Source organism: Conger conger, chromosome 12 (assembly GCF_963514075.1).
Source record: "Conger conger chromosome 12, fConCon1.1, whole genome shotgun sequence".
NCBI lineage: Eukaryota > Metazoa > Chordata > Actinopteri > Anguilliformes > Congridae > Conger > Conger conger.
This window is the reverse complement of record NC_083771.1, coordinates 49,466,349-49,491,348: the sequence shown is the minus strand read 5'-3', so window position 1 is coordinate 49,491,348 and position 25,000 is coordinate 49,466,349. Positions and strand designations below refer to the sequence as shown.

Sequence of the window (25,000 nt, the reverse complement as noted above, 5' to 3'; positions counted from 1 at the left end):
TGGAGAGAGAGAGAGAGAGAGAGAGAGAGAGAGAGAGAGAGAGAGAGAGGGAGTAAGAGGAGAGAGAGAGGGAGTGAGAGTAGAGAGAGAGGAGAGAGAGAGAGGGAGAGGAGAGAGAGAGAGAGAGAGAGAGAGAGAGAGAGGGAGAGAGGAGAGGGAGGGGGAGGGAGAGAGAGAGAGAGAGGGGGGAGAGAGAGAGAGAGAGAGAGAGAGGGAGTGAGAGTAGAGAGAGAGGAGAGAGAGAGAGGGAGAGGAGAGAGAGAGAGAGAGAGAGAGAGAGGGAGAGAGGAGAGGGAGGGGGAGGGAGAGAGGGAGAGGAGGGAGAGAGGGAGAGGAGAGAGAGAGAGAGAGAGAGAGAGGGAGAGAGGAGAGGCAGGGGGAGGGAGAGAGAGAGAGAGAGGGGGGGGTTGAGTTGCAGAGGACAGGAGGCCAGGCCCAATTCTCATGCAGCAGACCCCAGAGTGGAGGGAAAGGGCGGGAGGTTGATTTATTTTCCCTCGCTGTGCTGAATAAATGGTCACTTGAAGATGGGAATAGAGAGCACAACTCCAGCTCTGTGTGAACCGGTGCTGGGCTGAGTTCCAGCCAGTTATCATTTCCTCACACTCAATCTCTTTTTAAACTTCCGTACACTCCAAAGCTGGGCCATGCCCGTATCAAACACAGTAAATCACTTTCACAGAAGACACACTTAAGAGTGTTGTAGGCAGATAACTTAAGATAAAATGTCAGATAAAACTAACGATTGAGCTCATTAAGTAACAAGGAGCGGGTGGAAATTGTGGAGCGGATGGGGAACGTGACGCGGACTGGAAGAGCTCTGAGCCCCACTTCAGTCTGCCCTAGGCTCACAGGTCTGATAGCGGAGATGTACCCCTCCTTTGGGTGTGGACGCCACATACACACCCTCTCACAAAGTGCTGTGCGTTTTCATTAACGTCCGTCCCTGCCCCTTATCACCACGCGACAGTCACGCCTACACCTGCCAATCACTCACCGGACACGTGTCAATCACTCACCGGACACGTGTCAATCACTCAACCAGCCACCCGCAATCAATCACAACACAGTGGAGGCCTGTGCAAAGGCCAACGTGCAGCCCAAAGACGCGGCGAAAAACAGGAGCCGTGGTTTTAATTATAGATAAAGCAAGCAGCAGAGAGACAACAGCGAAGAGACAGAGCGCATTAACATTCAGAAACGCAATTAGAGAGAGGCAGGATTAACAAGTCTGTGTCTCCACTGTGTTACCCCTCCGAGGAATCGCCACCTTAACGTGGTGGAGGGGTTTGTGTGTCCCGGTGATCCTGGGAGCTAGGTTGTCGGGGGCACTGTTAGCCCCCAGTAGGGTCTCCCAAGGCAAATTGGTCCCGGGGGAGGGGCTAGACTAAGAGCGATTCAAAGACTCCATGATACGGCCACACAAGTACCAAGTTACCTCGCCCGGAAAAGGGAAACCGGGGCCCCCTGCTGGAGCCAGACCCGGGAGGGGAGCTCGTCGGCGAGCGTCTGGTGGCCGGGCCTTATCCCATGGGGCCCGGCCGGGCACAGCCCGAACTGGTCACGTGGGGTCGCCACCCTGCGGGCTCACCGCCTGCAGGGGTCGGCATCAGAGTCGGGTGCTTTGCCCAACGGGCAGTAGGCAAAGGCGGGGATCCGGGCGTGCTGATCCTCGGCGTCGCAGACTGGTTCTGGGGACATAGAACGTCACCTCTCTGGTGGGGAAGGAACCGGAGCTAGTGCGTGAGGCGGAGCGGTACCAACTAGATATAGTTGGGCTCACCTCCACGCACAGCACTGGTTCCGGAACCAAACTCCTGGAGAGGGGCTGGAGTTGCTCAAGGTGAGAGGCGCCGGGCGGGTGTGGGGATACTCACAAGCCACCGGCTGAGCACCACTGTGTTGGAGTTCCACCCGGGGAACAAGAGGGTCGCCTCTCTGCGACTACATGTCGCTGGGGGGAAAGCTCTGACTGTCATTTGTGCTTATGCACCAAACGGCAGTTCAGAGTATCCGGCCTTCTTGGAGTCACGGGGCGGCATCCTGGAAAGAGTGCCACCCGGAGACTCCATAGTTCTGCTGGGCGACTTCAACACTCACGTGGGCGATGATGGAGAAACCTGGAGGGGGGTGATTGGGAGGAATGGCCTGCCTGATCTGAACCCAAGCGGTGTTTTGTTATTGGACTTCTGTGCTGGTCATGGATTGTCGATAACAAACACCATGTTCGAGCATAGGGTAGCTCATAAGTGTACTTGGTACCAGAGCACCTTAGGCCAAAGATCGATGATCGACTTTGTGGTCGTATCATCAGACCTGCGGCCGTATGTCTTGGACACTCGGGTGAAGAGAGGAGCAGAGCTGCCAACTGATCACCACCTGGTGGTGAGTTGGATCAAGTGGCCGGGGAGGCTGCCGGACAGACCCGGTAAACCCAAACGTGTAGTGAGGGTGAACTGGGAACGTCTGGCGGAGGCCCCTGTTCGCGAGGTCTTCAACTCCCACCTCCGGAGGAACTTCTCACGCATCAGCAGGGGAGGAGAACTGCTGACCCGGACTGGGGATATTGTCGGGCGGTGGAAAGAGCACTTCGAGGAGCTCCTGAACCCGAACAACACGTCCTCTGTGGAAGAGGCAGAGCCAGAAGACTCGGGGGAATCTGCACCTATATCCCTGGCGGAAGTTGCTGAGGTAGTCAAAAAGCTCCTCAGTGGCAAGTCGCTGGGTGTAGATGAGATTCGCCCTGAGATGCTGAAGGCTCTCAACCCTGTGGGGTGTACTGCGGGAGTATGGGGTACCGGGGCGGTTGTTGCATCCGGTCCCTGTATAACCAAAGTGAGAGCTGTGTCCACATTCTCAGCACAAAGTCAAGCACGTTTCCTGTGGGTGTTGGACTCCGCCAAGGTTGCCCCTTGCCACTGGTCCTGTTTGTGGTATTCATGGACAGGATCTCAAGGCGCAGCCGAGGTGAGGAGAGTGTCCGGTTTGGTGACCCCAGAATCGCATCTCTGCTTTTTGCGGATGATGTGGTTCTGCTGGCTTCATTGGACCATGACCATTGCGTGTGAACAGAAGGCAGGAAGTGAGGCGTTCTGTGTGAACAGAGGCAGGAAGTGATGTGTTGTGTGTGAACAGGAGGCAGGAAGTGATGTGTTGTGTGTGAACAGGAGGCAGGAAGTGAGGCGTTGTGTGTGAACAGAGGCAGGAAGTGAGGCGTACCTGGCCCATGAAGTCGGTGAAGAAGAGCATGTTGCACAGGAAGGCTGTCCAGCCAAGCAGGTGGCACACGCACAGGCTGCGGTAGTGACCGGGCATGTTGATCATCACCAGCACCAAGGACTTCAGAGTCATTCTCTTCTGCACCTAGACACAGAGACTGCTTTAACTGTGCACCTAAACACAGATAGAGACTGCTTTAACTGTGCACCTAAACACAGATAGAGACTGCTTTAACTGTGCACCTAAACACAGATAGAGACTGCTTTAACTGTGCACCTAAACACAGAGACTGCTTTAACTGTGCACCTAAACACAGAGACTGCTTTAACTGTGCACCTAAACACAGAGACTGCTTTAACTGTGCACCCAAACAGAGAGAGATTGCTTTTAAACGTACCTTTATTCATAACAAAAATAAAATGGAAAAAAATAATAATAATAAAAGTTAAAATAAAACTCAGACAAAAGAAAACATAAAACAATTAATAGAAACAATTTCCAGGAGAGATTGAGAGACATAGAAAAGAGCAGGAGTGAGCAAGCATGAGAGAGCACGCAGTAGAGAGGGGGTATGAGAAAGCACACAGTAGAGAGGGAGTATGAGAGAGCACGCAGTAGAGAGGGGGTATGAGAGAGCACGCAGTAGAGAGGGGGTATGAGAGAGCACGCAGTAGAGAGGGGGTATGAGAGAGCACACAGTAGAGAGGGGGTATGAGAGAGCACGCAGTAGAGAGGGAGTATGAGAGAGTACACAGTAGAGAGGGGGTATGAGAGAGCACGCAGTAGAGAGGGGGTATGAGAGAGCACACAGTAGAGAGGGGGTATGAGAGAGCACGCAGTAGAGAGGGGGTATGAGAGAGTACACAGTAGAGAGGGGGTATGAGAGAGCACACAGTAGAGAGGGGGTATGAGAGAGCACACAGTAGAGAGGGGGTATGAGAGAGCACGCAGTAGAGAGGGGGTATGAGAGAGCACGCAGTAGAGAGGGGGTATGAGAGAGCACACAGTAGAGAGGGAGTATGAGAGAGTATGAGAGAGAGGGAGTATGAGAGAGCACACAGTAGAGAGAGAGTATGAGAGAGCACACAGTAGAGAGGGGGTATGAGAAAGCACACAGTAGAGAGGGGGTATGAGAGAGTACACAGTAGAGAGGGGGTATGAGAGAGCACGCAGTAGAGAGGGGGTATGAGAGAGCACACAGTAGAGAGGGAGTATGAGAGAGCACGCAGTAGAGAGGGAGGATGAGAGAGAGGGAGTATGAGAGAGCACACAGTAGAGAGAGAGTATGAGAGAGCACACAGTAGAGAGAGAGTATGAGAGAGCACGCAGTAGAGAGGGAGTATGAGAGAGCACGCAGTAGAGAGGGAGTATGAGAGAGCACACAGTAGAGAGAGAGTATGAGAGAGCACGCAGTAGAGAGGGAGTATGAGAGAGCACACAGTAGAGAGGGAGTATGAGAGAGCACACAGTAGAGAGAGAGTATGAGAGAGAGCACAGTAGAGAGAGAGTATGAGAGAGCACGCAGTAGAGAGGGAGTATGAGAGAGCACACAGTAGAGAGAGAGTATGAGAGAGCACACAGTAGAGAGGGGGTATGAGAGAGCACACAGTAGAGAGGGAGTATGAGAGAGTACACAGTAGAGAGGGAGTATGAGAGAGCACACAGTAGAGAGGGAGTATGAGAGAGCACACAGTAGAGAGGGAGTATGAGAGAGCATGAAAGAGAGGGAGTATGAGAGAGCATGAGAGAGAGGGGGTATGAGAGAGCACACAGTAGAGAGAGAGTATGAGAGAGCACACAGTAGAGAGGGGGTATGAGAGAGCACACAGTAGAGAGGGGGTATGAGAGAGCACGCAGTAGAGAGGGAGTATGAGAGAGCACGCAGTAGAGAGGGAGTATGAGAGAGCACGCAGTAGAGAGAGAGTATGAGAGAGCACACAGTAGAGAGGGGGTATGAGAGAGCACACAGTAGAGAGGGGGTATGAGAGAGCACACAGTAGAGAGGGAGTATGAGAGAGTATGGAGAGAAAGAATGATAGAGAAGTTTGCAGTAGAACCTCTTTCTGCTAGAGTAATACTTCCAGAACTGGGCCCTGGCAGTCATTTCCTTAGAAGTCCAGCCCCAGGCAACACTAAAGAGTTAGCTCTCGATATCACCACCCTCCAGTACACTGAATAATACCCACCATGGTCTGACTCACTGCAGCAGGCAGTAAATGTAAAACTATAAAGACCACTATATATGCAAAATAAACGTTTCCAATTATAATTTGACAGTTTTATTCAGTTTGTGCGAAATGGAAGTCAAGAATGGAGTCCACTCATGCAAACCACACACTCACACACACACACTCACACTCACACTCACACTCACATACTCACACACTCACACACTCACACACTCACACTCACACACTCACACACTCACACACTCACACACTCACACACACACACACACACTCACACACTCACACACTCACACACACACACATACACACTGACTATACACACACACTCTCGGACACCCATACACACTCACTATACACAGAAAAGACCTTTCATTACGATGAGACTGAGGATGTGTTTTGGTATGCTGCCTTCATGCTGATAGCACTTTATACTTTTTCTACATCATCCTCCTGCCGCAGGAAACAGCTGCTTGTGGGAAAATACCAAACAAAGGGTTTTTTTTAATAATTAATCAATAAAACAAAAATTTGAAGAAACCTCTGTATTTCACACTGAAAAAAAAAAAATGTTTAACGAATGTGTGGATTCTGTAATTACTCATAAGCTCATTTGCAGATATCTATAACAATAGAGAAAATGTTTGCATAAAAAAAGATTTTCGCTATTGGTGTATCTCCTTGAAAAGGAAAAACAAACACTGACAGACAGAAGCTGAGATGAAGAAGAGAGAAGCCGTGTGAAACAGAGGAAAGAAGGGATATTCAGGACTGATGGAGATGCAGGACGGAGGACATGAATAAGAGGGATTAACGTAAGATTTACATCTTTAAGATTTATGTTTGTCAGATTGATTTATTTCAGATGTTTTTGCGAATGAAGGAATGATGATGGGTTTCCACTGTCAGACGGTTTTCCTTTGAGCTCATGGAGAAACCTCATTAGTTCTTAAAGTGTCAAACTGCTATGGCTTTGTTTAAAAACATGACAGCTACTGAACAGACTTCCTCTGCTGCCTAAGACCTGTGAGTCTGAGAGGAGTCTAATACAGTCTCTCCTGCAGCAACTATCAAAGCATGTTGATTGGTTGCCTTCAGGACTGTGGGTGGTCGCAGAGACATTTGGTTTATACTCTGAGTTTACACACTGAGTTTACACACTGAGTTTATACTCTGAGTTTATATGCTGTGTTTATACACTGAGTTTATACACTTCTATTCGTCTTTCAAAGGACCACAGGCTACGTCGGGTGACAACAGAACCTTCATACAATTATGCCATATGAAGACATACTGCAACGTCCCGCCTTGTTCAGCCCAATTCAGAAACCAGACTGAACATCTAATCCTCTCTCCCTGCTCGACTCTGAGGTGTGTGTCACCAGCCACTGCCTCTGTGTGCCTCTCCTCACACAACGCCCTGTCTGTTCAGTGTGTGCAGTCAGGACATTGGGGGCTGCCGGTCCCTGGGCCACCAGGAGGGGGTGTTGCAGCGCAATGAGAGAGACATCCTGCTGACCATGTTCCTCCCTCCCTGGACCAGATCACTGACCATCTCACTGCTGTTATTACCACCACTCTAATACACCACCACTCTAATACACCACCACTCTGATACACCACACTCTAATACACCACACTCTGATATACCACCACTCTAATACACCACACTCTGATACACCACCACTCTAATACACCACCACTCTAATACACCACACTCTAATACACCACACTCTGATACACCACACTCTAATACACCACACTCTGATATACCACACTCTAATACACCACACTCTGATACACCACACTCTGATACACCACACTCTGATACACCACACTCTGATATACCACACTCTGATACACCACACTCTAATACACCACACTCTGATACACCACACTCTGATATACCACCACTCTAATACACCACACTCTGATACACCAGCACTCTAATACACCAGCACTCTAATACACCACACTCTGATACACCACACTCTAATACACCACACACTAATACACCACCACTCTGATACACCACACTCTAATACACCACACTCTGATACACCACCACTCTGATACACCACACTCTGATACACCACACTCTGATACACCACACTCTGATACACCACCACTCTGATACACCACACTCTAATACACCACACTCTGATACACCACCACTCTAATACACCACACTCTGATACACCACACTCTGATATACCACCACTCTAATACACCACACTCTAATACACCACACTCTGATATACCACACTCTGATACACCACACTCTAATACACCACACTCTAATACACCACACTCTGATATACCACACTCTGATACACCACACTCTGATACACCACACTCTGATACACCACACTCTAATACACCACACTCTGATATACCACACTCTAATACACCACACTCTGATACACTACCACTCTGATACACCACACTCTGATACACCACACTCTGATACACCACACTCTGATACACCACACTCTGATACACCACACTCTGATATACCACACTCTGATATACCACACTCTAATACACCACACTCTGATACACTACCACTCTGATACACCACACTCTGATATACCACCACTCTAATACACCACACTCTAATACACCACACTCTGATATACCACACTCTGATACACCACACTCTGATACACCACACTCTGATATACCACCACTCTGATACACCACACTCTGATACACCACACTCTGATACACCACACTCTGATACACCACACTCTGATAGACCACACTCTGATAAACCACACTCTAATACACCACACTCTGATATACCACCACTCTGATACACCACACTCTAATACACCACACTCTGATACACCACACTCTGATATACCACCACTCTAATACACCACACTCTAATACACCACACTCTAATACACCACACTCTGATACACCACACTCTAATACACCACACTCTAATACACCACACTCTGATAGACCACACTCTGATATACCACACTCTGATATCCCACATTATTACAGCATTAACACACAGATGCCACTGATTATACCATTGAGGATTAAGTCCGAAGCGTGAGTCATCAAAACGTGTTGCGATGCAGTTAGAGGGAAGTATGTTTATAGTGAAACATGGATGTGCCAAGGACCTGCAGAAACTGAGCGTGTAAGCGTTTCATCCTGGGTCAGTTTACACAGACAGATAAAGTGGAATCCATTTTGTGTGACACCCAAATGACAACAAAATGGTGGCAATTTGAATAAAAAAACAGCCAAAGGGAAAGCTGGCCGTCCCCCTCAAAAAAATCTAAATGGAAATGAGATTTGAAATTTGTAGAGTGTGACATTACTGAGGGATTCACCAGTGTTAGTGTATCAGTGTATCAGTGTTAGTGTATCGGTGTGTTTGTGTGTTAGTGTGTCAGTGTATCAGTGTGTTAGTGTATCGGTGTGTTTGTGTGTTAGTGTGTTAGTGTATCGGTGTGTTTGTGCGTTTGTGTATCGGTGAAGAGACATAGCAACAGAACTGACGTCTTTCTCACGTTTCTTAGCAACCAGCTGAGAGAGACATGTAGCAGTTCCTCCTTATCTCAGAATAAAGTGGCTTACAGGGTTCACAGGGTTCAGAGGGTTCACAGGGTTCACAGGGTTCAGAGGGTTCAGACGGTTCAGAGGGCTCACAGGGTTCAGAGGGTTCAGAGGGTTCACAGGGTTCAGAGGCTTCACAGGGTTCACAGGGTTCAGAGGGTTCAGAGGGCTCACAGGGTTCAGAGGGTTCAGAGGGTTCAGAGGCATTACACAGGGTTCAGAGGGTTCAGAGGGTTCACAGGGTTCACAGGGTTCAGAGGGTTCACAGGGTTCACAGGGTTCAGACAGTTCAGAGGGCTCACAGGGTTCAGAGGGTTCAGAGGGTTCAGAGGCATTACACAGGGTTCAGAGGGTTCAGAGGGTTCACAGGGTTCACAGGGTTCAGAGGGTTCACAGGGTTCAGAGGGTTCAGACAGTTCAGAGGGCTCACAGGGTTCACAGGGTTCACAGGGTTCAGAGGGTTCACAGGGTTCAGAGGGTTCAGACAGTTCAGAGGGCTCACAGGGTTCAGAGGGTTCAGAGGGCTCACAGGGTTCAGAGGGCTCACAGGGTTCAGAGGGTTCAGAGGGTTCAGAGGGTTCAGAGGGTTCAGAGGGCTCACAGGGTTCAGAGGGTTCAGAGGGTTCAGAGGGCTCACAGGGTTCAGAGGGTTCAGAGGGTTCAGAGGGTTCAGAGGGTTCACAGGGTTCACAGGGTTCAGAGGGTTCAGAGGGTTCACAGGGTTCAGAGGGCTCACAGGGTTCAGAGGGTTCAGAGGGTTCACAGGGTTCAGAGGGTTCAGAGGTCGACTCTCTAAGAGGAAGGACAGATACTGCAGTGATATCTGGGAAAGAGCGCTCCGTGCCCCATGCCTGCCTCTGCTCTGTCTGTGCATTCTGTAACACTCCTGTGTTATTACTGCGTTGCGTGTTCATGTACACTGATTCATATGTTTGTGTGCATCAGTGTTCGCCTGTTTAAAACCGCACCGGTGGCTTCCAGGCGTCTCTCAGCCCTAATTATGTCAGAGACTCTCCCAGCCGTGGGGTTCTGGGTGTATACAGCAAGGAAAAGATTGTGAAAGCAGCTCAGAGCAATCAGTGACCCCGATAAGGAAGGATTGCACACGGGTACGGGTATCTCTGCTGAGAATCCCTGAACAAGCCTGTGTGAGCTTCCTCAGGGACGTCCATGAGTCCTTATAACTGCCTAAGCAACGACACGTGATGTAGTGTAGTGTAGTGTAGTGTTATGTAGTGTAGTGTAGTGTAATATAGTGTAGTGTAATGTAGTGTAGTGCAGTGTAGTGTAATGTAATATAGTGTAGTGTAATGTAATGTAGTGTAGTGTAGTGTAGTGTAATGTAATGTAATGTAGTGTAGTGTAATGTAATGTAATGTAATGTAGTGTAATGTAATGTAGTGTAATGTAATGTAATGTAGTGTAATGTAATGTAGTGTAATGTAATATAGTGTAGTGTAGTGCAGTGTAGTGTAGTGCAGTGTAGTGTAGTGTAGTGTCGAGTAATTTTGTGTAATTCTGTGTATTTAGTGTATTGAGGCCCAGGGCGGTGACTCACCTCCTTGTTGGGCTGCTTGGCGCTGGAGGTGACAGAGTTGGCCTCCCCCAGAGCGGAGAAGGACCGGGCCCGGAGTTCTGGTTCTGGGAGGGGCTCTTTGGGGACCGCCCCATACCCGCTGCTCTGGTTCCCCAGGAGGAGCAGGGTGTCGGGGGGGCCGGGGGCCGCTGCCTGCCCCAGGGCCGTCTCTGGGATGCTGAACAGGTGCAGCGACAGGAAGAGGCCCCAGGTCAGCGCAGAGAAGAAGAAGATGACCTGGTACTCAGAGCCCAGCAGCACCCCGAGGGCAGAGTGCCCCCAGTCCATCGCCCCCACCAGGTATCCACAGGCCCCCCCCAAACCTGCAACACAGAGACACACAGGCTGACCCCACTGTGACCTCTGACCCTAGGCAGATTTGGTCATTGGGTCTGCAACCGAGGCGCAGGAGGTTTGGGTGGGAGGGGCAGCACTGCCTTTATAATCCTGTAAAATGCATATCAATTGTGTGGGTTAATTATTTTGCCATGAATCCATGATATACCTACAACACACATTTTTTCTTCACAGCTCTCACAATGTTTCTGTCATCAACTGCTGTTGTTTTCCTTGGTCACCTAGTTTGTTGTCTATTGTTCAGTGTGCCAGAAGTTTTGTCTTTTTCAGGACATTCCAAGTTTTTGTAGAAGCTATCCTCTGCTACAATAGCACTGATCAATTTCCCCTCTTTTCTAAGCTTCAAAATGGCTTGTTTTTCTACCAAAGACAGCTCTCTGGTCTCCATGTTCATTTATCTTTTCTAACACAAATTCAGTCTTCACAGGCAAAATCCAAGACTAAAACCAATTTACAATACAATAGACATTCAGAACCATTTATTGTTTAACCAATTGTTTAACAGGAGACAACTGGGCAACATGTTCCAATAATTTTGCTCACCTTTTGCAAAAAAATTGTGTGGTTTGATACAAAAGGTGTTATGTTCTAAGTTGTTGAACAAATGTAAATAAAAAATACCAGGAAACAAAAGCTGAAATTCAGATCTGCTATCTCATGTACATCTTTTGACCTCAAACTCCATTGTCTTCAGTGTATAGCTAAAACAAAGGAATTGACCTTGCTGTTCCAATAGTTTTGGAGGGGACTTACATACAAACAGTGCATGCAACTTTTCTACTAATCGTATCAACCAGAGCTGAAAGAGTCGACACCAGCCAGCTCCCCGGCTTAGCGACCTGGAGCTGAATGGCACTGTGCTCCACTGAGTTCAGTAATCTCCTCCAGAGGCTCTTCAGAGAGCTTGACTGTAAGTGCAGGGCAGTGCACTACTATGGCTCTCCTGGGACTAAAAAAATCACAGTGAGAATTCTTCAATCATCAACTGTAAGGGTCTTTCTTCCTTCCTTTCCTAAATTACTGAGATCACCGTTGTTCTTCTTCTTCTTAATAATGTTCCTAACGGTTTATTTGGGTAAGCCTGAGGTTTGGTCGATGTCTCAGCCGGTACTGCAGTCGGCTCTGGTCCTCATGTTGACGTGCACAGACCCCATGGGCGACCTGAAGCCTGGAATCAAGTCACCTAGAGTTTGGGGTTACAGAGTTTGGGGATGTAAAATGCAGGCCCCAGTAGACAGGACGCAATGTCATTTAGACAGGAATGTCTCGTAAGAGAGAGAGAGAGAGAGAGAGAGAGAGAGGGAGAGAGAGTGGGAGAGAGAGTGGGAGGGAGAGGGAGAGAGAGTGGGAGAGAGAGAAACCCCCCCCTGCCCCCCCAACAGAAAACGTTGAGTCACGCGCTCTCTGCTCTCTGCTCTCTGCTCAGACTCATGACTGCAGCACATGAGCCCTAAAGGGGCTGCTGCCAGCGCCACCCAGACCCCGTGCCCCTGCCTCCCAGTTTCAGCAACCAGTAACTCCACTACATATGCATATAACCAGTAACTCCACTACATATGCATATAACCAGTAACTCCACTACATATGCATATAACCAGTAACTCCACTACATATGCATATAACCAGTAACTCCACTACATATGGATATAACCAGTAACTCCACTACATATGCATATAACCAGTAACTCCACTACATATGCATATAACCAGTAACTCCACTACATATGCATGTAACCAGTAACTCCACTACATATGCATGTAACCAGTAACTCCACTACATATGCATATAACCAGTAACTCCACTACATATGCATATAACCAGTAACTTCACTACATATGCATATAACCAGTAACTCCTCTACATATGCATATAACCAGTAACTCCACTACATATGCATATAACCAGTAACTCCACTACATATGCATATAACCAGTAACTCCACTACATATGCAAATAACCAGTAACTCCTCTACATATGCAAATAACCAGTAACTGTACAACACACTGCTCAGAAATGCCTCACTGTCTGAGGCACTGAAAGACAGGTTAGGTGTGCTCCTGCCGTTGCCCTTGACCAGGGCTCTGGCCTCTGAGCTGGTCCCTGGGTGTAGCACCGTGTCCACCACGAGGATGGGTCAAATGCTGAGGACAAATGACCCCACAGGGTTCAATGAAGTATCTTACCTTACTGCATATCTGACTCCAGGGAAACTGCATAATGATGATGTGATGGTTGGATTTGGGCCCTTTGAGCCACCGTACTCACCAGTGAGGAGGGCGTGGTAGTGTAAGCCTCGCTCTTTGTCCTGGTGTGAGCAGACGTCGAAGAGGTACGCCTTCACCGGGCCATCAATGAAGTCCGCCGCGAAGTCGAACAGAACCACCCCGCACATCACCACGACGATGGCCCAGGTGCTCCTCCGGCTCCGCTCCGTCACTATGGCTACAACAAGAGGGGGGGTCAGCGCTAGGCAACGGCCAGCATTTCCCCCCTGCCATTCGCTCAGGAGGAAAGAAAGGGTGAATGAGAGACATCTTATGCAGAGCACACAGTCCAATCAAACCTTCATAAAACTACCAGAGGTCTTCATGGTTTAATGAGGAAAAACAAAGAGCACGCATGACTGATTTAGATGAGTCTGAAAATATTAATTCATAATTAATTTTGAAGAATTAAAAAATTGAATTAAATATTTCAATATTTAATTCAAGGCGGCACAGATGGTGCAGTGGGTAGCACTGCCGCCTCACAGCAAGGAGGTCCTGGGTTTGAATCCCCGTCGGCCGGGGCCTCTCTGTGTGGAGTTTGCATGTTCTCCCCGTGTCTGCGTGGGTTTCCTCCGGGTACTCCAGTTTCCTCCCACAGTCCAAAGACATGCAGGTTAGGCTGATTGGAGTCTCTAAATTGCCCGGAGGTATGAGTGTGTGAGTGAATGGTGTGTGTGCCCTGCGATGGACTGGCGACCTGTCCAGGGTGTATTCCTGCCTTTCGCCCCATGTATGCTGGGATAGTCTTCAGCCCCCCTGCCACCCTGTTCTGGATAAGCGGGTCAAGATAATGAATGAATATTTAATTTACTAAGACCTTTGGCAAATGCAAAACCTTTTAGCACACGCAAAACTAATAACGCAACCAATGACTGCTGCAAGACTTTGGTCATGTTATTGGTTTTGCGTGTGCTAAAGGTCTTAGTAAAAGAGGCACATGATTTCCTAAAACTGATTAGAGACACGGGGACACTGATGTGACGGGGCGGGGGTGTGGCACCCTGTAGCACGCCCCTCCTGCAGGACACACCGTCTCCCTCTGACAGCTCAATCACGCTCACAGAGGAGCTGGATAAAGGAGTATTTACTGAGAGTACTTTGAAGCTCTTAGTCCATAACATAATGTAAATAACAGAAACCTGAAAAGTGTGTACAATGCAGTCCTATCCAGCACATATTTGTAACATTTAAGTTTTTGGAAAATGTTTGAAAATCTCAAATGTGCTCTTTTCTACTGACCCACTAATGCAGAAAACAAAAACATAAACACCGAAGACTATATCTGCACCGAAGACTATATATGCACCGAAGACTATATATGCACCGAAGACGTTTGCATGATACAGTACTTTCTGAAGAGAAAGAGGCATGAATGGCACATTAAAGATTAAGATTTTAAAGCGGGTGATTCCCACACCTCTCCTCAGATCCAGGTATCTGACGTGTCCCGGGTTAAGCACACCTGAGACAGCTGATCAAGGGCTTCGGTTGTTCATCAGCCGTGCCTGAGGCGGAACACATCAGATGCCGATGCAGATTGGCCGGGCTGGGGCCCCCGAGGAGAGGTGTGGGAACAGCCCTTCCTGACGGACACACAGGAGCGGGTACACCCCAGCAGGGCTGGCACTGAAAGGTCCTGGCACCCAATGAGTTCTGACATTTGTGCTCCAGAACTGCTGAAGAGCAGATATTCGCTGATTATGAATGTCATAACTCTGATAAGCTGCACGTGGTGCAAACGACACAGACATGTGCAAGCAGCATATAGACCTGATGACCTGGTATGATTTCAACTGTTTTTAAATTATTGTTATTAATAATGCTGTTTCAAATTACTTATCTCTCAATTCTCAGCTTGAATGTCATTAAAACTGGGAATGGCAAGCCTGCGAAAGGTCAGCCATGATTTCAGAAAAACTGTTTTTTTTTACAGATAATCCATTTATAGCTGGGTATTTCCTGAAGCTAATTAGGCTAAGTACTGTAGCTTCTGCAAGAGTCCCAGCTGCCAATCAAACCTGCAACTACAATGCCACACTATAAATACATATCCCCACAGACCGTCAGCTTAACACCAGAGTAGCACATTAATTCAGCTTGTCTGCAGTCAGAGGCATTAAGAGCAGAAGGGGATGAAACATCTGCGTAATGTGAAGAAAAATCATAACTGAATGGTTTGACAGGTATGTGCCTCCAGGGCTGGTCATAAGGATCACACACTTCTATCAGACCCTGCATCTATTCAGTCGGCTGAATGAGCACACGAGAGGCAGTGGATCCAACCTAATTAAAGAGTAAAAAAATAGATATATTTTTTGATGACAATGAGACTCACTGAAATGAATAAGTGATTTGCATTAACTTTGACACAATATGTGACATACTGTATTAAACTGAACCCTCAGGTCGTGGTGCTCCACTACACACACCAGTACTGAGACTGCAGGGCGCGAAAACTGATTTTAAACTTCAGGAGTCATAGGAGCACCACACAGCGGGTCATAACCATCTCATAGCTGTGCTACACAGTGGGTCATAACCATCTCATAGCTGTGAGTTACACAGTGGGTCATAACCATCTCATAGCTGTGCTACACAGTGGGTCATAACCATCTCATAGCTGTGCTACACAGTGGGTCATAACCATCTCATAGCTGTGCTACACAGTGGGTCATAACCATCTCATAGCTGTGCTACACAGTGGGTCATAACCATCTCATAGCTGTGCTACACAGTGGGTCATAACCATCTCATAGCTGTGCTACACAGTGGGTCATAACCATCTCATAGCTGTGCTACACAGTGGGTCATAACCATCTCATAGCTGTGCTACACAGTGGGTCATAACCATCTCATAGCTGTGCTACACAGTGGGTCATAACCATCTCATAGCTGTGCTACACAGCGGGTCATAACCATCTCATAGCTGTGCTACACAGTGGGTCATAACCATCTCATAGCTGTGCTACACAGCGGGTCATAACCATCTCATAGCTGTGCTACACAGCGGGTCATAACCATCTCAAAGCAGCACCGTTCAGTTCTGCCAAATGCGCCATACATTCTCTCTTCTTTTCAAAGTCTAAAGTTAAGAGTATAAAACTGAAGATGGGGGAGTCAGATTGAGTTGTGTTCCCAGTGTTCAGAGAACACAATAATAACAATAATCTTTACTGAAGCAGTATTAAAGAATTGATGTATGAAGAATTGAAGATAATTATTTTAATTGCAAAGTCAATTAAAACAAAGCAAGAATGACAAAGTCAAACAGAGTCAGAAGCTCGACCATAGATTATTTAAATGAGGGCACAGAGGAAGCCATTTTGATCTGTGGAAAGGCATTTTGATCATGTGGAATTAGACAGGACCTGGCAACAGCTCAACCCTCACCACTTCAGAGGAGGTCTGCAGCGATGACGGGTTTCATGTGGACACTTCCGCAGTGTTGCCAGAGACGGACAGACGTGGAGTCAGAGTCAAAAGAATCTCAATCAGTAGCAACTTAAGTCAATTCGCAACACAACTTTGTCTCCAAGACCTTAAACACAGGCACAAATATTTAGGAGGGTGGGTTTTGAGAACGTGTGTTTGAAGCACGTTCTCAAAGTGTAGTAGAGTGTGGCCTCTTCAAATCTTTTTTTTACTGTATATTACTTTTGAGCTAAATGAGACAATGAGGTGTTCATGGTTTGAATCATTTTTAGATTTGCTAATGAGGTAAGACTTATTTTCTACTTGGTAAAATGGTAAAAATAGAGTTTAGTCTCATTTAAAGACTTGTTCGGACAAATTGTTTGTTGTAAAGCAGTTCACCTTCATGGAATGAACGGGAATCTGCCGGCAGCCATTTTGGCTCTGGCAGGGATCCAGAATGGTGAATCATTTCCCTCAGAGCACTCACAGAATCGCCTCGACCAATCACCAGCTCAGCCCTCAGACTTCCACAATCATTCACCATCAGGGTGGCCCCACACTGCAAACACACCCCTGAATCACCCACACCGTGAACACACCCCTGAATCACCCACACTGTGAACACACCCCTGAATCACCCACAATGCAAACATACCCCTGAATCACCCACACCACAGATACACCCCTGAATCACCCACACCACACACACCCCAGAATCACGCACACCATGAACACACCCCTGAATCACCCACACTGTGAACACACCCCTGAATCACCCACAATGCAAACACACCCCTGAATCACCCACACCACAGATACACCCCAGAATCACCCACACCATGAACACACCCCTGAATCACTCACAATACAAACACACCCCTGAATCACCCACACCACAGATACACCCCTGAATCACCCACAATGCAAACACACCCCTGAATCACCCACACCACAGATACACCCCAGAATCACCCACACCATGAACACACCCCTGAATCACCCACACTGCAAACACACCCCTGAATCACCCACACCATTAACCCAGCCCTGAATCACCCACACTGCAAACGCACCCCTGAATCACCCACACTGCAAACGCACCCCTAAAACACCCACAGCACAAACACACCCCTGAATCACTCACACCGCAAACACACCACTGAATCACTCACACCGCAAACACACCCCTGAATCACCCACATTGCAAACACACCCCTGAATCACCCACAACACAAATACACCCCTGAATCACCCAGACTGCAAACACACCCCTGAATCACCCACAAAACAAACACACCCCTGAATCACCCACACCGCAAACACACCCCTGAATCACCCACACTGCAAACACACCCCTGAATCACCCACACCATGAACACACCCTTGAATCACCCAGAACATGAACACACCCCTGAATGACCCACACCACAAACACACCCCCGAATCACCCACACCACAAACATACCCCTGAATCACCCACACCACAAACACACCACTGAATCACCCACAACACAAACATAACCCTGAATCACCCACACCACAGACACATCTCTGAATCACCCACACCATGAACACACCCTTGAATCACCCAGAACGTGAACACACCCCTGAATCACCCACACCACAGAAACACCCCTGATTCGGCCGCACCGCGCTGAAGCTCACCGGACACCATGGCGTCTCCGTTGAGGAAGAGCGCGAGTCCCACCAGCATCATGGCTCCCAGGGCCAGGATGTAGGGCCGGCGGCGGCCCCAGGGGGAGGTGCAGTGGTCGCTGGAGGAGCCGATGACCGGCTGCAGGACGAAGCCCAGCGTGGGGCTGAGGAGCCACACCAGGCTGTACAGGCTGCGGGGCAGGCCCACGCTCAGCAGCACGGGCGTGACGAAGGCCGCCTCCACCGCGTAGCAGAACTCCCGGCCGAACATCACCGTGCTGTGCATCAGCAGACGCCCCCGCGTCCGCCTGGGGGGCTCCACCGCCCCGAACACGGCCCACTCCCCGCTGCCCAGGTACTGCCCCTTCCCCCCCGCCCCGTCCGGCACCTGGCACAGCTCCCCGTCCGCCAGGAGCGTCATGCCCGACTTTCTCAAATCAAAATAAAGCTGTCAGACAGGTCCAAACACAACGGAGCGGGACCAAGCTCTACTGCATGGCAGCCCAGCTCAGCTCAGCCCAGTTCAGCCCAGTTCAGCCCAGTTCAGCCCAGCCCAGTGCAGCCCAGCCCAGCCCAGCCCAGTGCAGCCCAGCCCAGTGCAGCCCAGTGCAGCCCAGCCCAGCCCAGTGCAGCCCAGTGCAGCCCAGCTCAGTGCAGGGGAGAGCCGGGGAGAGCAGGGGAGAGCCGGGGAGAGCAGGGGAGAGCCGGGGAGAGTGTTAGCTCCACAGGGAAAGCCGCTTTGTGGAGGAGCTCACCAGAGGGTGGGATGAATGAAAGCAGCCCTGCATGCATAAGAGTCATGAGTGGAGTGAGGAGCACGTGACTGACATTTACAACTCTGCCCCCTGCACACAAAGGCTCGATTATTCCGGCAGCCCCTCTGAGGACCTGGAGACTCCTGGAGCCTCCACACCACTGCTTCCCCACGGGACGAGAGGCTGTAACCGTGAACAACAACAGAGCCACAGGAACGCTGATCCAGTGAAAGGTCTAATTTGTGTCTTTACAAGATCTCTCAGCAGCGATTCTCAAAGAGGCCACACTGTGGATGAGAGAGGGGGTGCCAAGCATTAGGCGGGTCAGCTGATGGGTCATGTGATGCCTGGGGGGGGCTGTGATAGATGTGACGTGATAGAGCAGAGCGGTCTCTCCTGGGGGGAGCCAGACTGTACCCCTAAACCACACACTGCACCAGATTCCCTTCCCCCCCCAAACCCCTCCCATCACAGGACACGGGTCAGCGCACCAGAAGAATTTGGATTGGGGGAAAGTCACATGGGCCAAACCCACATTTTTTACATTCTGCTTTTTTTTTTTTACTGCACATGGAAAAATCACCAGACCTGGGTAAAAAAAAGAAAAATTCAGAAAAAACTTTCAACTCTTTAGACACAAATACAACTATTTTTACTGACAATTTATGAATGACCATTTTCGGTCAGATCAGAATGAAATGTCTCCTTAACACTGATTGTGAATTTAAGTTAGTTTCCTAGTTTCTACAGGAGTCTTAATAAGGATTATATACAAACAAAAACTTTAAAAACCCTTTTTTCAAAAGGGGCAGCCTGTAGCCTAGTGGCTAAGGTGCTTGACTGGGACCCAGAAGGTTGGTGGTTTAAGACCCACTGTAGCTGTGCAATATGATCTGCACAGCTGTTGGGTTCTTGAGCAAGGCCCTTAACCCCACATTGCTCTGGGAGGCATTGTCCTGAGCTCAGTCAGCTAAATAACTGAAATGAAACAGCCCCAGATCTGCACACGGGGCCTAAACGAGGCAGCAGGCCCTGCCACGGCCTTTATTCCCAGCTGCACGTCCAGAAACCGCGGCTGTACGTCCAGAAACCGCGGCTGTACGTCCAGAAACCGCGGCTGTACGTCCAGAAACCACGGCTGTGCTGCACAAGCTGAGATTCTGCAACTCTGGGAGCTTCAGGCTAGGGAGACATGGAAATCCATTTTCTCTCTTTCCAGATAAACTCAATTTTTTAAAATCTCTTTGTTGCCCTCATTCAGTTTCATATGAGAACAATATTCAATTCATGCGTTTAGTCTGGCCATTATTCTGACATGATATACACAGTATATGTATGCAAATGACCTGAAATCCCAGAAACTGGAGTTCTTTATCAAACAGAGAAACATACCCCTGATCATTTACATCAACAGGCTCTGAAAACAAGACCTTCAAAACTCCCTTCACAGGGCTCCATATATCAGACAGATTTAATATTTCAGGGAAACCAGCAGTTTAGACCATTCATCAGGTATAATATCTGTATTATATGTGTCAAAAACACCCGTTTACCATGATGTAGGACCCTCCTGTCACACCCTCTGGAGGACTGGATGGATTTTGAAATAGCAATGGTGGAATGACCAGCAGGGTGAGCAGGAATGCGAATGCACACCTATAACAGATGGGTGTAACAAAGTGGAGTCAAATTTTAGTTTCGCCAAATGAAGCATTTTTCAGCATCACTCCAGAACAGACTTCTTCATCATTAGGTTTTGTTGAGGAAATATTTTTTGTCTCTTTTCCTCCTCGTCCCTTTTACGTAGGTGAAGTTGTTTTGGCAGCAATGATGTTGAAAAAATATTCAGACTCAGTAGTTGCTCATTATAAATCTTTAATTAAAAATAAAACAGATTAATCTGGGGAGTCTGTGCGCTCCAGAGAACTTCCAGAGATCAGAGAATTCCAAAGTAACAGTAGGAAGTATCCTAGTCTTTATACATTATAGCTAACCAATCATTTGTCATAAATCATCACATTGTCTCTCTTAACCCGCCTTAATATTTTCTGTCACTCTATGAAAGCTGAGCTGTCTTAACCTTTCGCCTATATAATGATGCAGGCAAATTGAGCTGGTGATCACTAACTCAAAACATCTCTTTGCAAAGACCCACATCTCTTGGGCTGCATCACAGAGTCAAAACAGGCCGCATCCAATGCCATGGTTTGTAAACACCTGATTAAGTGTTCTCTGCACTTTCATTAAACAGACTGTACTTTGCAGCTCAATGTGTTTTAACAGACACACAGTTCTAATTGCTCAAGATGACTGACTTATTCATTTTAACATAATTAATAATAATTCTTCAAACAGTATGGCTTATCATTGTAGTACTAAACAGCATTTGAAATAGGAAACGCACTGATCACTCACCGGCCCAGCTCCTGATTGGTTCTGTTGGGTGTGTGTGTAGGCCAGCCAAGCTCCTGATTGGGTGTGTGTGTGTGTGTGTGTGTGTGTGTGTGGGCCAGCCAAGCTCCTGATTGGTTGTGTTGGGTGTGTGTGGGCCAGCCCTGCTCCTGATTGGTTGTGTTGGGTGTGTGTGGGCCAGCCCTGCTCCTGATTGGTTGTGTTGGGTGTGTGTGGGCCAGCCAAGCTCCTGATTGGGTGTGTTGGGTGTGTGTGGGCCAGCCAAGCTCCTGATTGGGTGTGTTGGGTGTGTGTGGGCCAGCCAAGCTCCTGATTGGTTGTGTTGGGTGTGTGTGGGCCAGCCAAGCTCCTGATTGGTTGTGTTGGGTGTGTGTGGGACTCCAGTGCATGGAGACTACAGGATCAGAGAATGATGTGAGCAGAGAAAATATGATGAAAATATGGCACTGTGCTGGACAAGACGAGGCAATGAAGAGGAAAATATCTCACTACCTTCCTGTGATGTGTTTCACCAAGGGAATACTGGAACAACTCTGTCAGCCTGATGTAAACAACAAGAGACAACTTTTGATATGAAACATGCAGTTTGCACTGCTGTGCAATCATTAGATAAGAAAGTTGGGGCACTCAAAGGCAGACTCAAACTCTTTTTAAAAAGGATTTGGAGAAGTTTTTTTTATTATTGAAATGTTTTAACCATATAACCAGGGGGCAGGCAGACCAAAGAAATATGAAAAGTAATGATTGGGTTATACCCCTCTGTGGCATGCTATATCCTGTAGTTTCATTTGTTGCTGACATGGTGAGCACTATTCTGCTTAATGCTCAATGGCCTGTTCTGTGCTGATAACAGGAACAGCATATATGTATTTCACATTGATGCTAGCAAGGCCGTTTGATAAATTACCTCATACAGACACTCCACAAACAAACACACTGACTCAGGGATAAGGAAACTTTCACTGCTCATTGCTCAGGGTGCTCACACACTGAACACTGGCCTTGAGAGACACTGAACACTGGTCTTGAGAGACACTGAACACTGGCCTTGAGAGACACACTGAACACTGGTCTTGAGAGACACTGAACACTGGCCTTGAGAGAGACACTGAACACTGGTCTTGAGAGACACTGAACACTGGTCTTGAGAGACACATTGAACACTGGTCTTGAGAGACACACTGAACACTGGTCTTGAGAGACACACTGAACACTGGTCTTGAGACACACTGAACACTGGCCTTGAGAGACACACTGAACACTGGTCTTAAGAGACACACTGAACACTGGTGTTGAGAGACACACTGAACACTGGCCTTGAGAGACACACTGAACACTGGCCTTGAGAGACACACTGAACACTGGCCTTGAGAGACACACTGAACACTGGTCTTGAGAGAAACACTGAACACTGGTCTTGAGAGACACTGAACACTGGCCTTGAGAGACACACTGGATGCAGGAAGCAGGCATACACATTTATTCAAGAATGAAAATAAAAATCTATAACTATGAACTCATTTTTAAGGTATTTTATTGTCGTGTCAAAAATTATCAAACATATTTTCAGCATTCATATTCAAATTTAGAAGCCTCGATAGAAAAAACGAATCAGTATTTAATTTACATAAACTCACAGTCATGTTGTAATGACAGAATGACAATTGTCCATATCATTCATCAAATGAATTCATCCATGCATCTGCTCCATCTCAGTTTCCATTAAAACAGTTCATTTCACACACAGATAACAGTGGTGGTGTCCCCACAGCGGAACTGTGGACGTGGTTATTTGAAGGGCTTACGTTCCCTAATCAAAAACTCCCTTTGTACCCCGTCAGGCAAACGTGAAGCTCAGTTCAGGCCTTACCCAGCCTTGTCAGGCAAACCTGAAGCTTACCCAGCCTCAGGGGGCATGAATCTCTCCCAGCTGAATCACCAGCTCACAAAGTCACCAATAGTGCTGATAAAATGCAGATTCATTGGGAAAAAAAGACTGGGCACATAACGGTTTCAGAAGATACATAAACTACCAGTCCTAAAGAGCATTGCAATAGTAATTATCCAGAGCTCCATTTCCTGTCGGTCCGCCATTTTGTTGAGGTAAATTTACCTTTGTCCAATCGTCCAGTTGTTCCGGAACCAATGTTCCCACTCTACCTATGCCATAATCATATCAACAGGCACTGAGGCGCCCCGCCCCCCCCCCCGCCCCGCCCTACAGGCGCGCGTTGGGCCCCCGCCCCGCCCGACAGGCGCGCGTTGGGCCCCCGCCCCGCCCTACAGGCGTGCGTTGGGCCCCCGCCCCGCCCGACAGGCGCGCGTTGGGCCCCCGCCCCGCCCTACAGGCGCGCGTTGGGCTTGTGACTCTCCACGGCACCGCAGTGCAGCAGCTCCTGCACCTGGGCCGGACTGTAGCCCAGCTCCTGCAGGATGAGCAGGGTGTGCTCCCCCACGGCGGGGCCCCGGGCCGGGGGGGGGGCCGCGGGGGTGCGGGACAGGACCGGGGCGGGCCGGGGGCTCACCTCCCCGCCCTCCTGCAGGAAGGAGCCACGCAGGCGGTTGTGGGGGTGTGTGTGGGCCTGGTCCAGCGGGAGAACGGGGGTCACACAGGCGTCAGTCCCATCAAACACCCCACACCACTCCTCCTGCGTGCGGCCCCCAAACGCCCGCGCAAACTCCGCCCGCACCGCCGGCCAATCAGAGAAGCTCATCTGGGGGGGCAGTGTGGCGGCGTCCAATCCCAGGCCTGGAGTGAGGGATGGGAGGGGCAGAGAGGGAGAAAGACAGAAATCCCAGCACTGAAACAGACACATAATACCTTCAGGTTATTGGACCATGCCTACTCAAATGCCACAGTAATTAAGATTTATATAATTGGGATGTTTTCAGATGGTTGGCTAGGAGACCGAACAGTCAGGTACCTGTTCATGCTCAAGGAATGTTACTTTCCATTACATTAATTTATAAAAGCATAGAAATAGCAAAACCTGAATGAGTGAAAGAGACTGAAGCGAAGAGATTACCTGGGATTATTTGATGAGGTATATGACACTGATGAGGAGGAGGAAGGGGGCTCACCCTGTACTAGCAGGTCGTAGAACTGCGGCTCTATTGCTCCCACAGCCATGTACTTCCCGTCGGAGGTCCGGTAGGTTCCGTAGAACGGGGCACCGCCGTCCAGCAGGTTCTCCCCGCGCGGGCGGTTCCACAGGCCAACGGCACGCGACTTCCAGAGGAACGAGCTCACATAGGCCGCGCCCTCCACCTGAGCATCGCCACGGCAACACAGGTGAACCACAGTGACATGACACCGCACAGTCAACCACAACAACACAGGGCCTTACCATAACACCGCACAGTCAACCACAACAACACAGGGCCTTACCATAACACCGCACAGTCAACCACAACAACACAGGGCCTTACCATAACACCGCACAGTCAACCACAACAACACAGGGCCTTACCATAACACCGCACAGTCAACCACAACAACACAGGGCCTTACCATAACACCGCACAGTCAACCACAACAACACAATGCCTCACAACAACACAATGCCTCACAACAACA

The 25,000-nt window shown here is 48.7% G+C and overlaps 2 protein-coding genes across 6 annotated transcripts in view; both read right to left on the bottom strand.

The window, feature by feature from the left end:
* The window catches only part of slc45a2 (solute carrier family 45 member 2), a 21,573-nt gene extending 2,896 nt beyond the window's left edge, over positions 1-18,677 (bottom strand). The window contains exons 1-4 of the mRNA XM_061262203.1: positions 18,266-18,677; positions 13,185-13,361; positions 10,543-10,883; positions 3,220-3,363 (exon numbers count right to left, since the gene is read on the bottom strand). Coding sequence (XP_061118187.1) covers positions 3,220-3,363; positions 10,543-10,883; positions 13,185-13,361; positions 18,266-18,677 — 1,074 coding nt within the window. The remainder of the gene's footprint in view (positions 1-3,219; positions 3,364-10,542; positions 10,884-13,184; positions 13,362-18,265) is intronic.
* Positions 18,678-23,742: 5,065 nt separating this feature from the next.
* The window catches only part of amacr (alpha-methylacyl-CoA racemase), a 17,629-nt gene continuing 16,371 nt past the window's right edge, over positions 23,743-25,000 (bottom strand). For all 5 annotated transcript variants that reach the window (XM_061263303.1, XM_061263304.1, XM_061263301.1 and 2 more), the window contains 2 exons: positions 24,505-24,691; positions 23,743-24,172 (listed from right to left, as the gene is read on the bottom strand). In XM_061263303.1, coding sequence (XP_061119287.1) covers positions 23,766-24,172; positions 24,505-24,691 — 594 coding nt within the window. In that variant the 3' untranslated portion in view covers positions 23,743-23,765. The remainder of the gene's footprint in view (positions 24,173-24,504; positions 24,692-25,000) is intronic.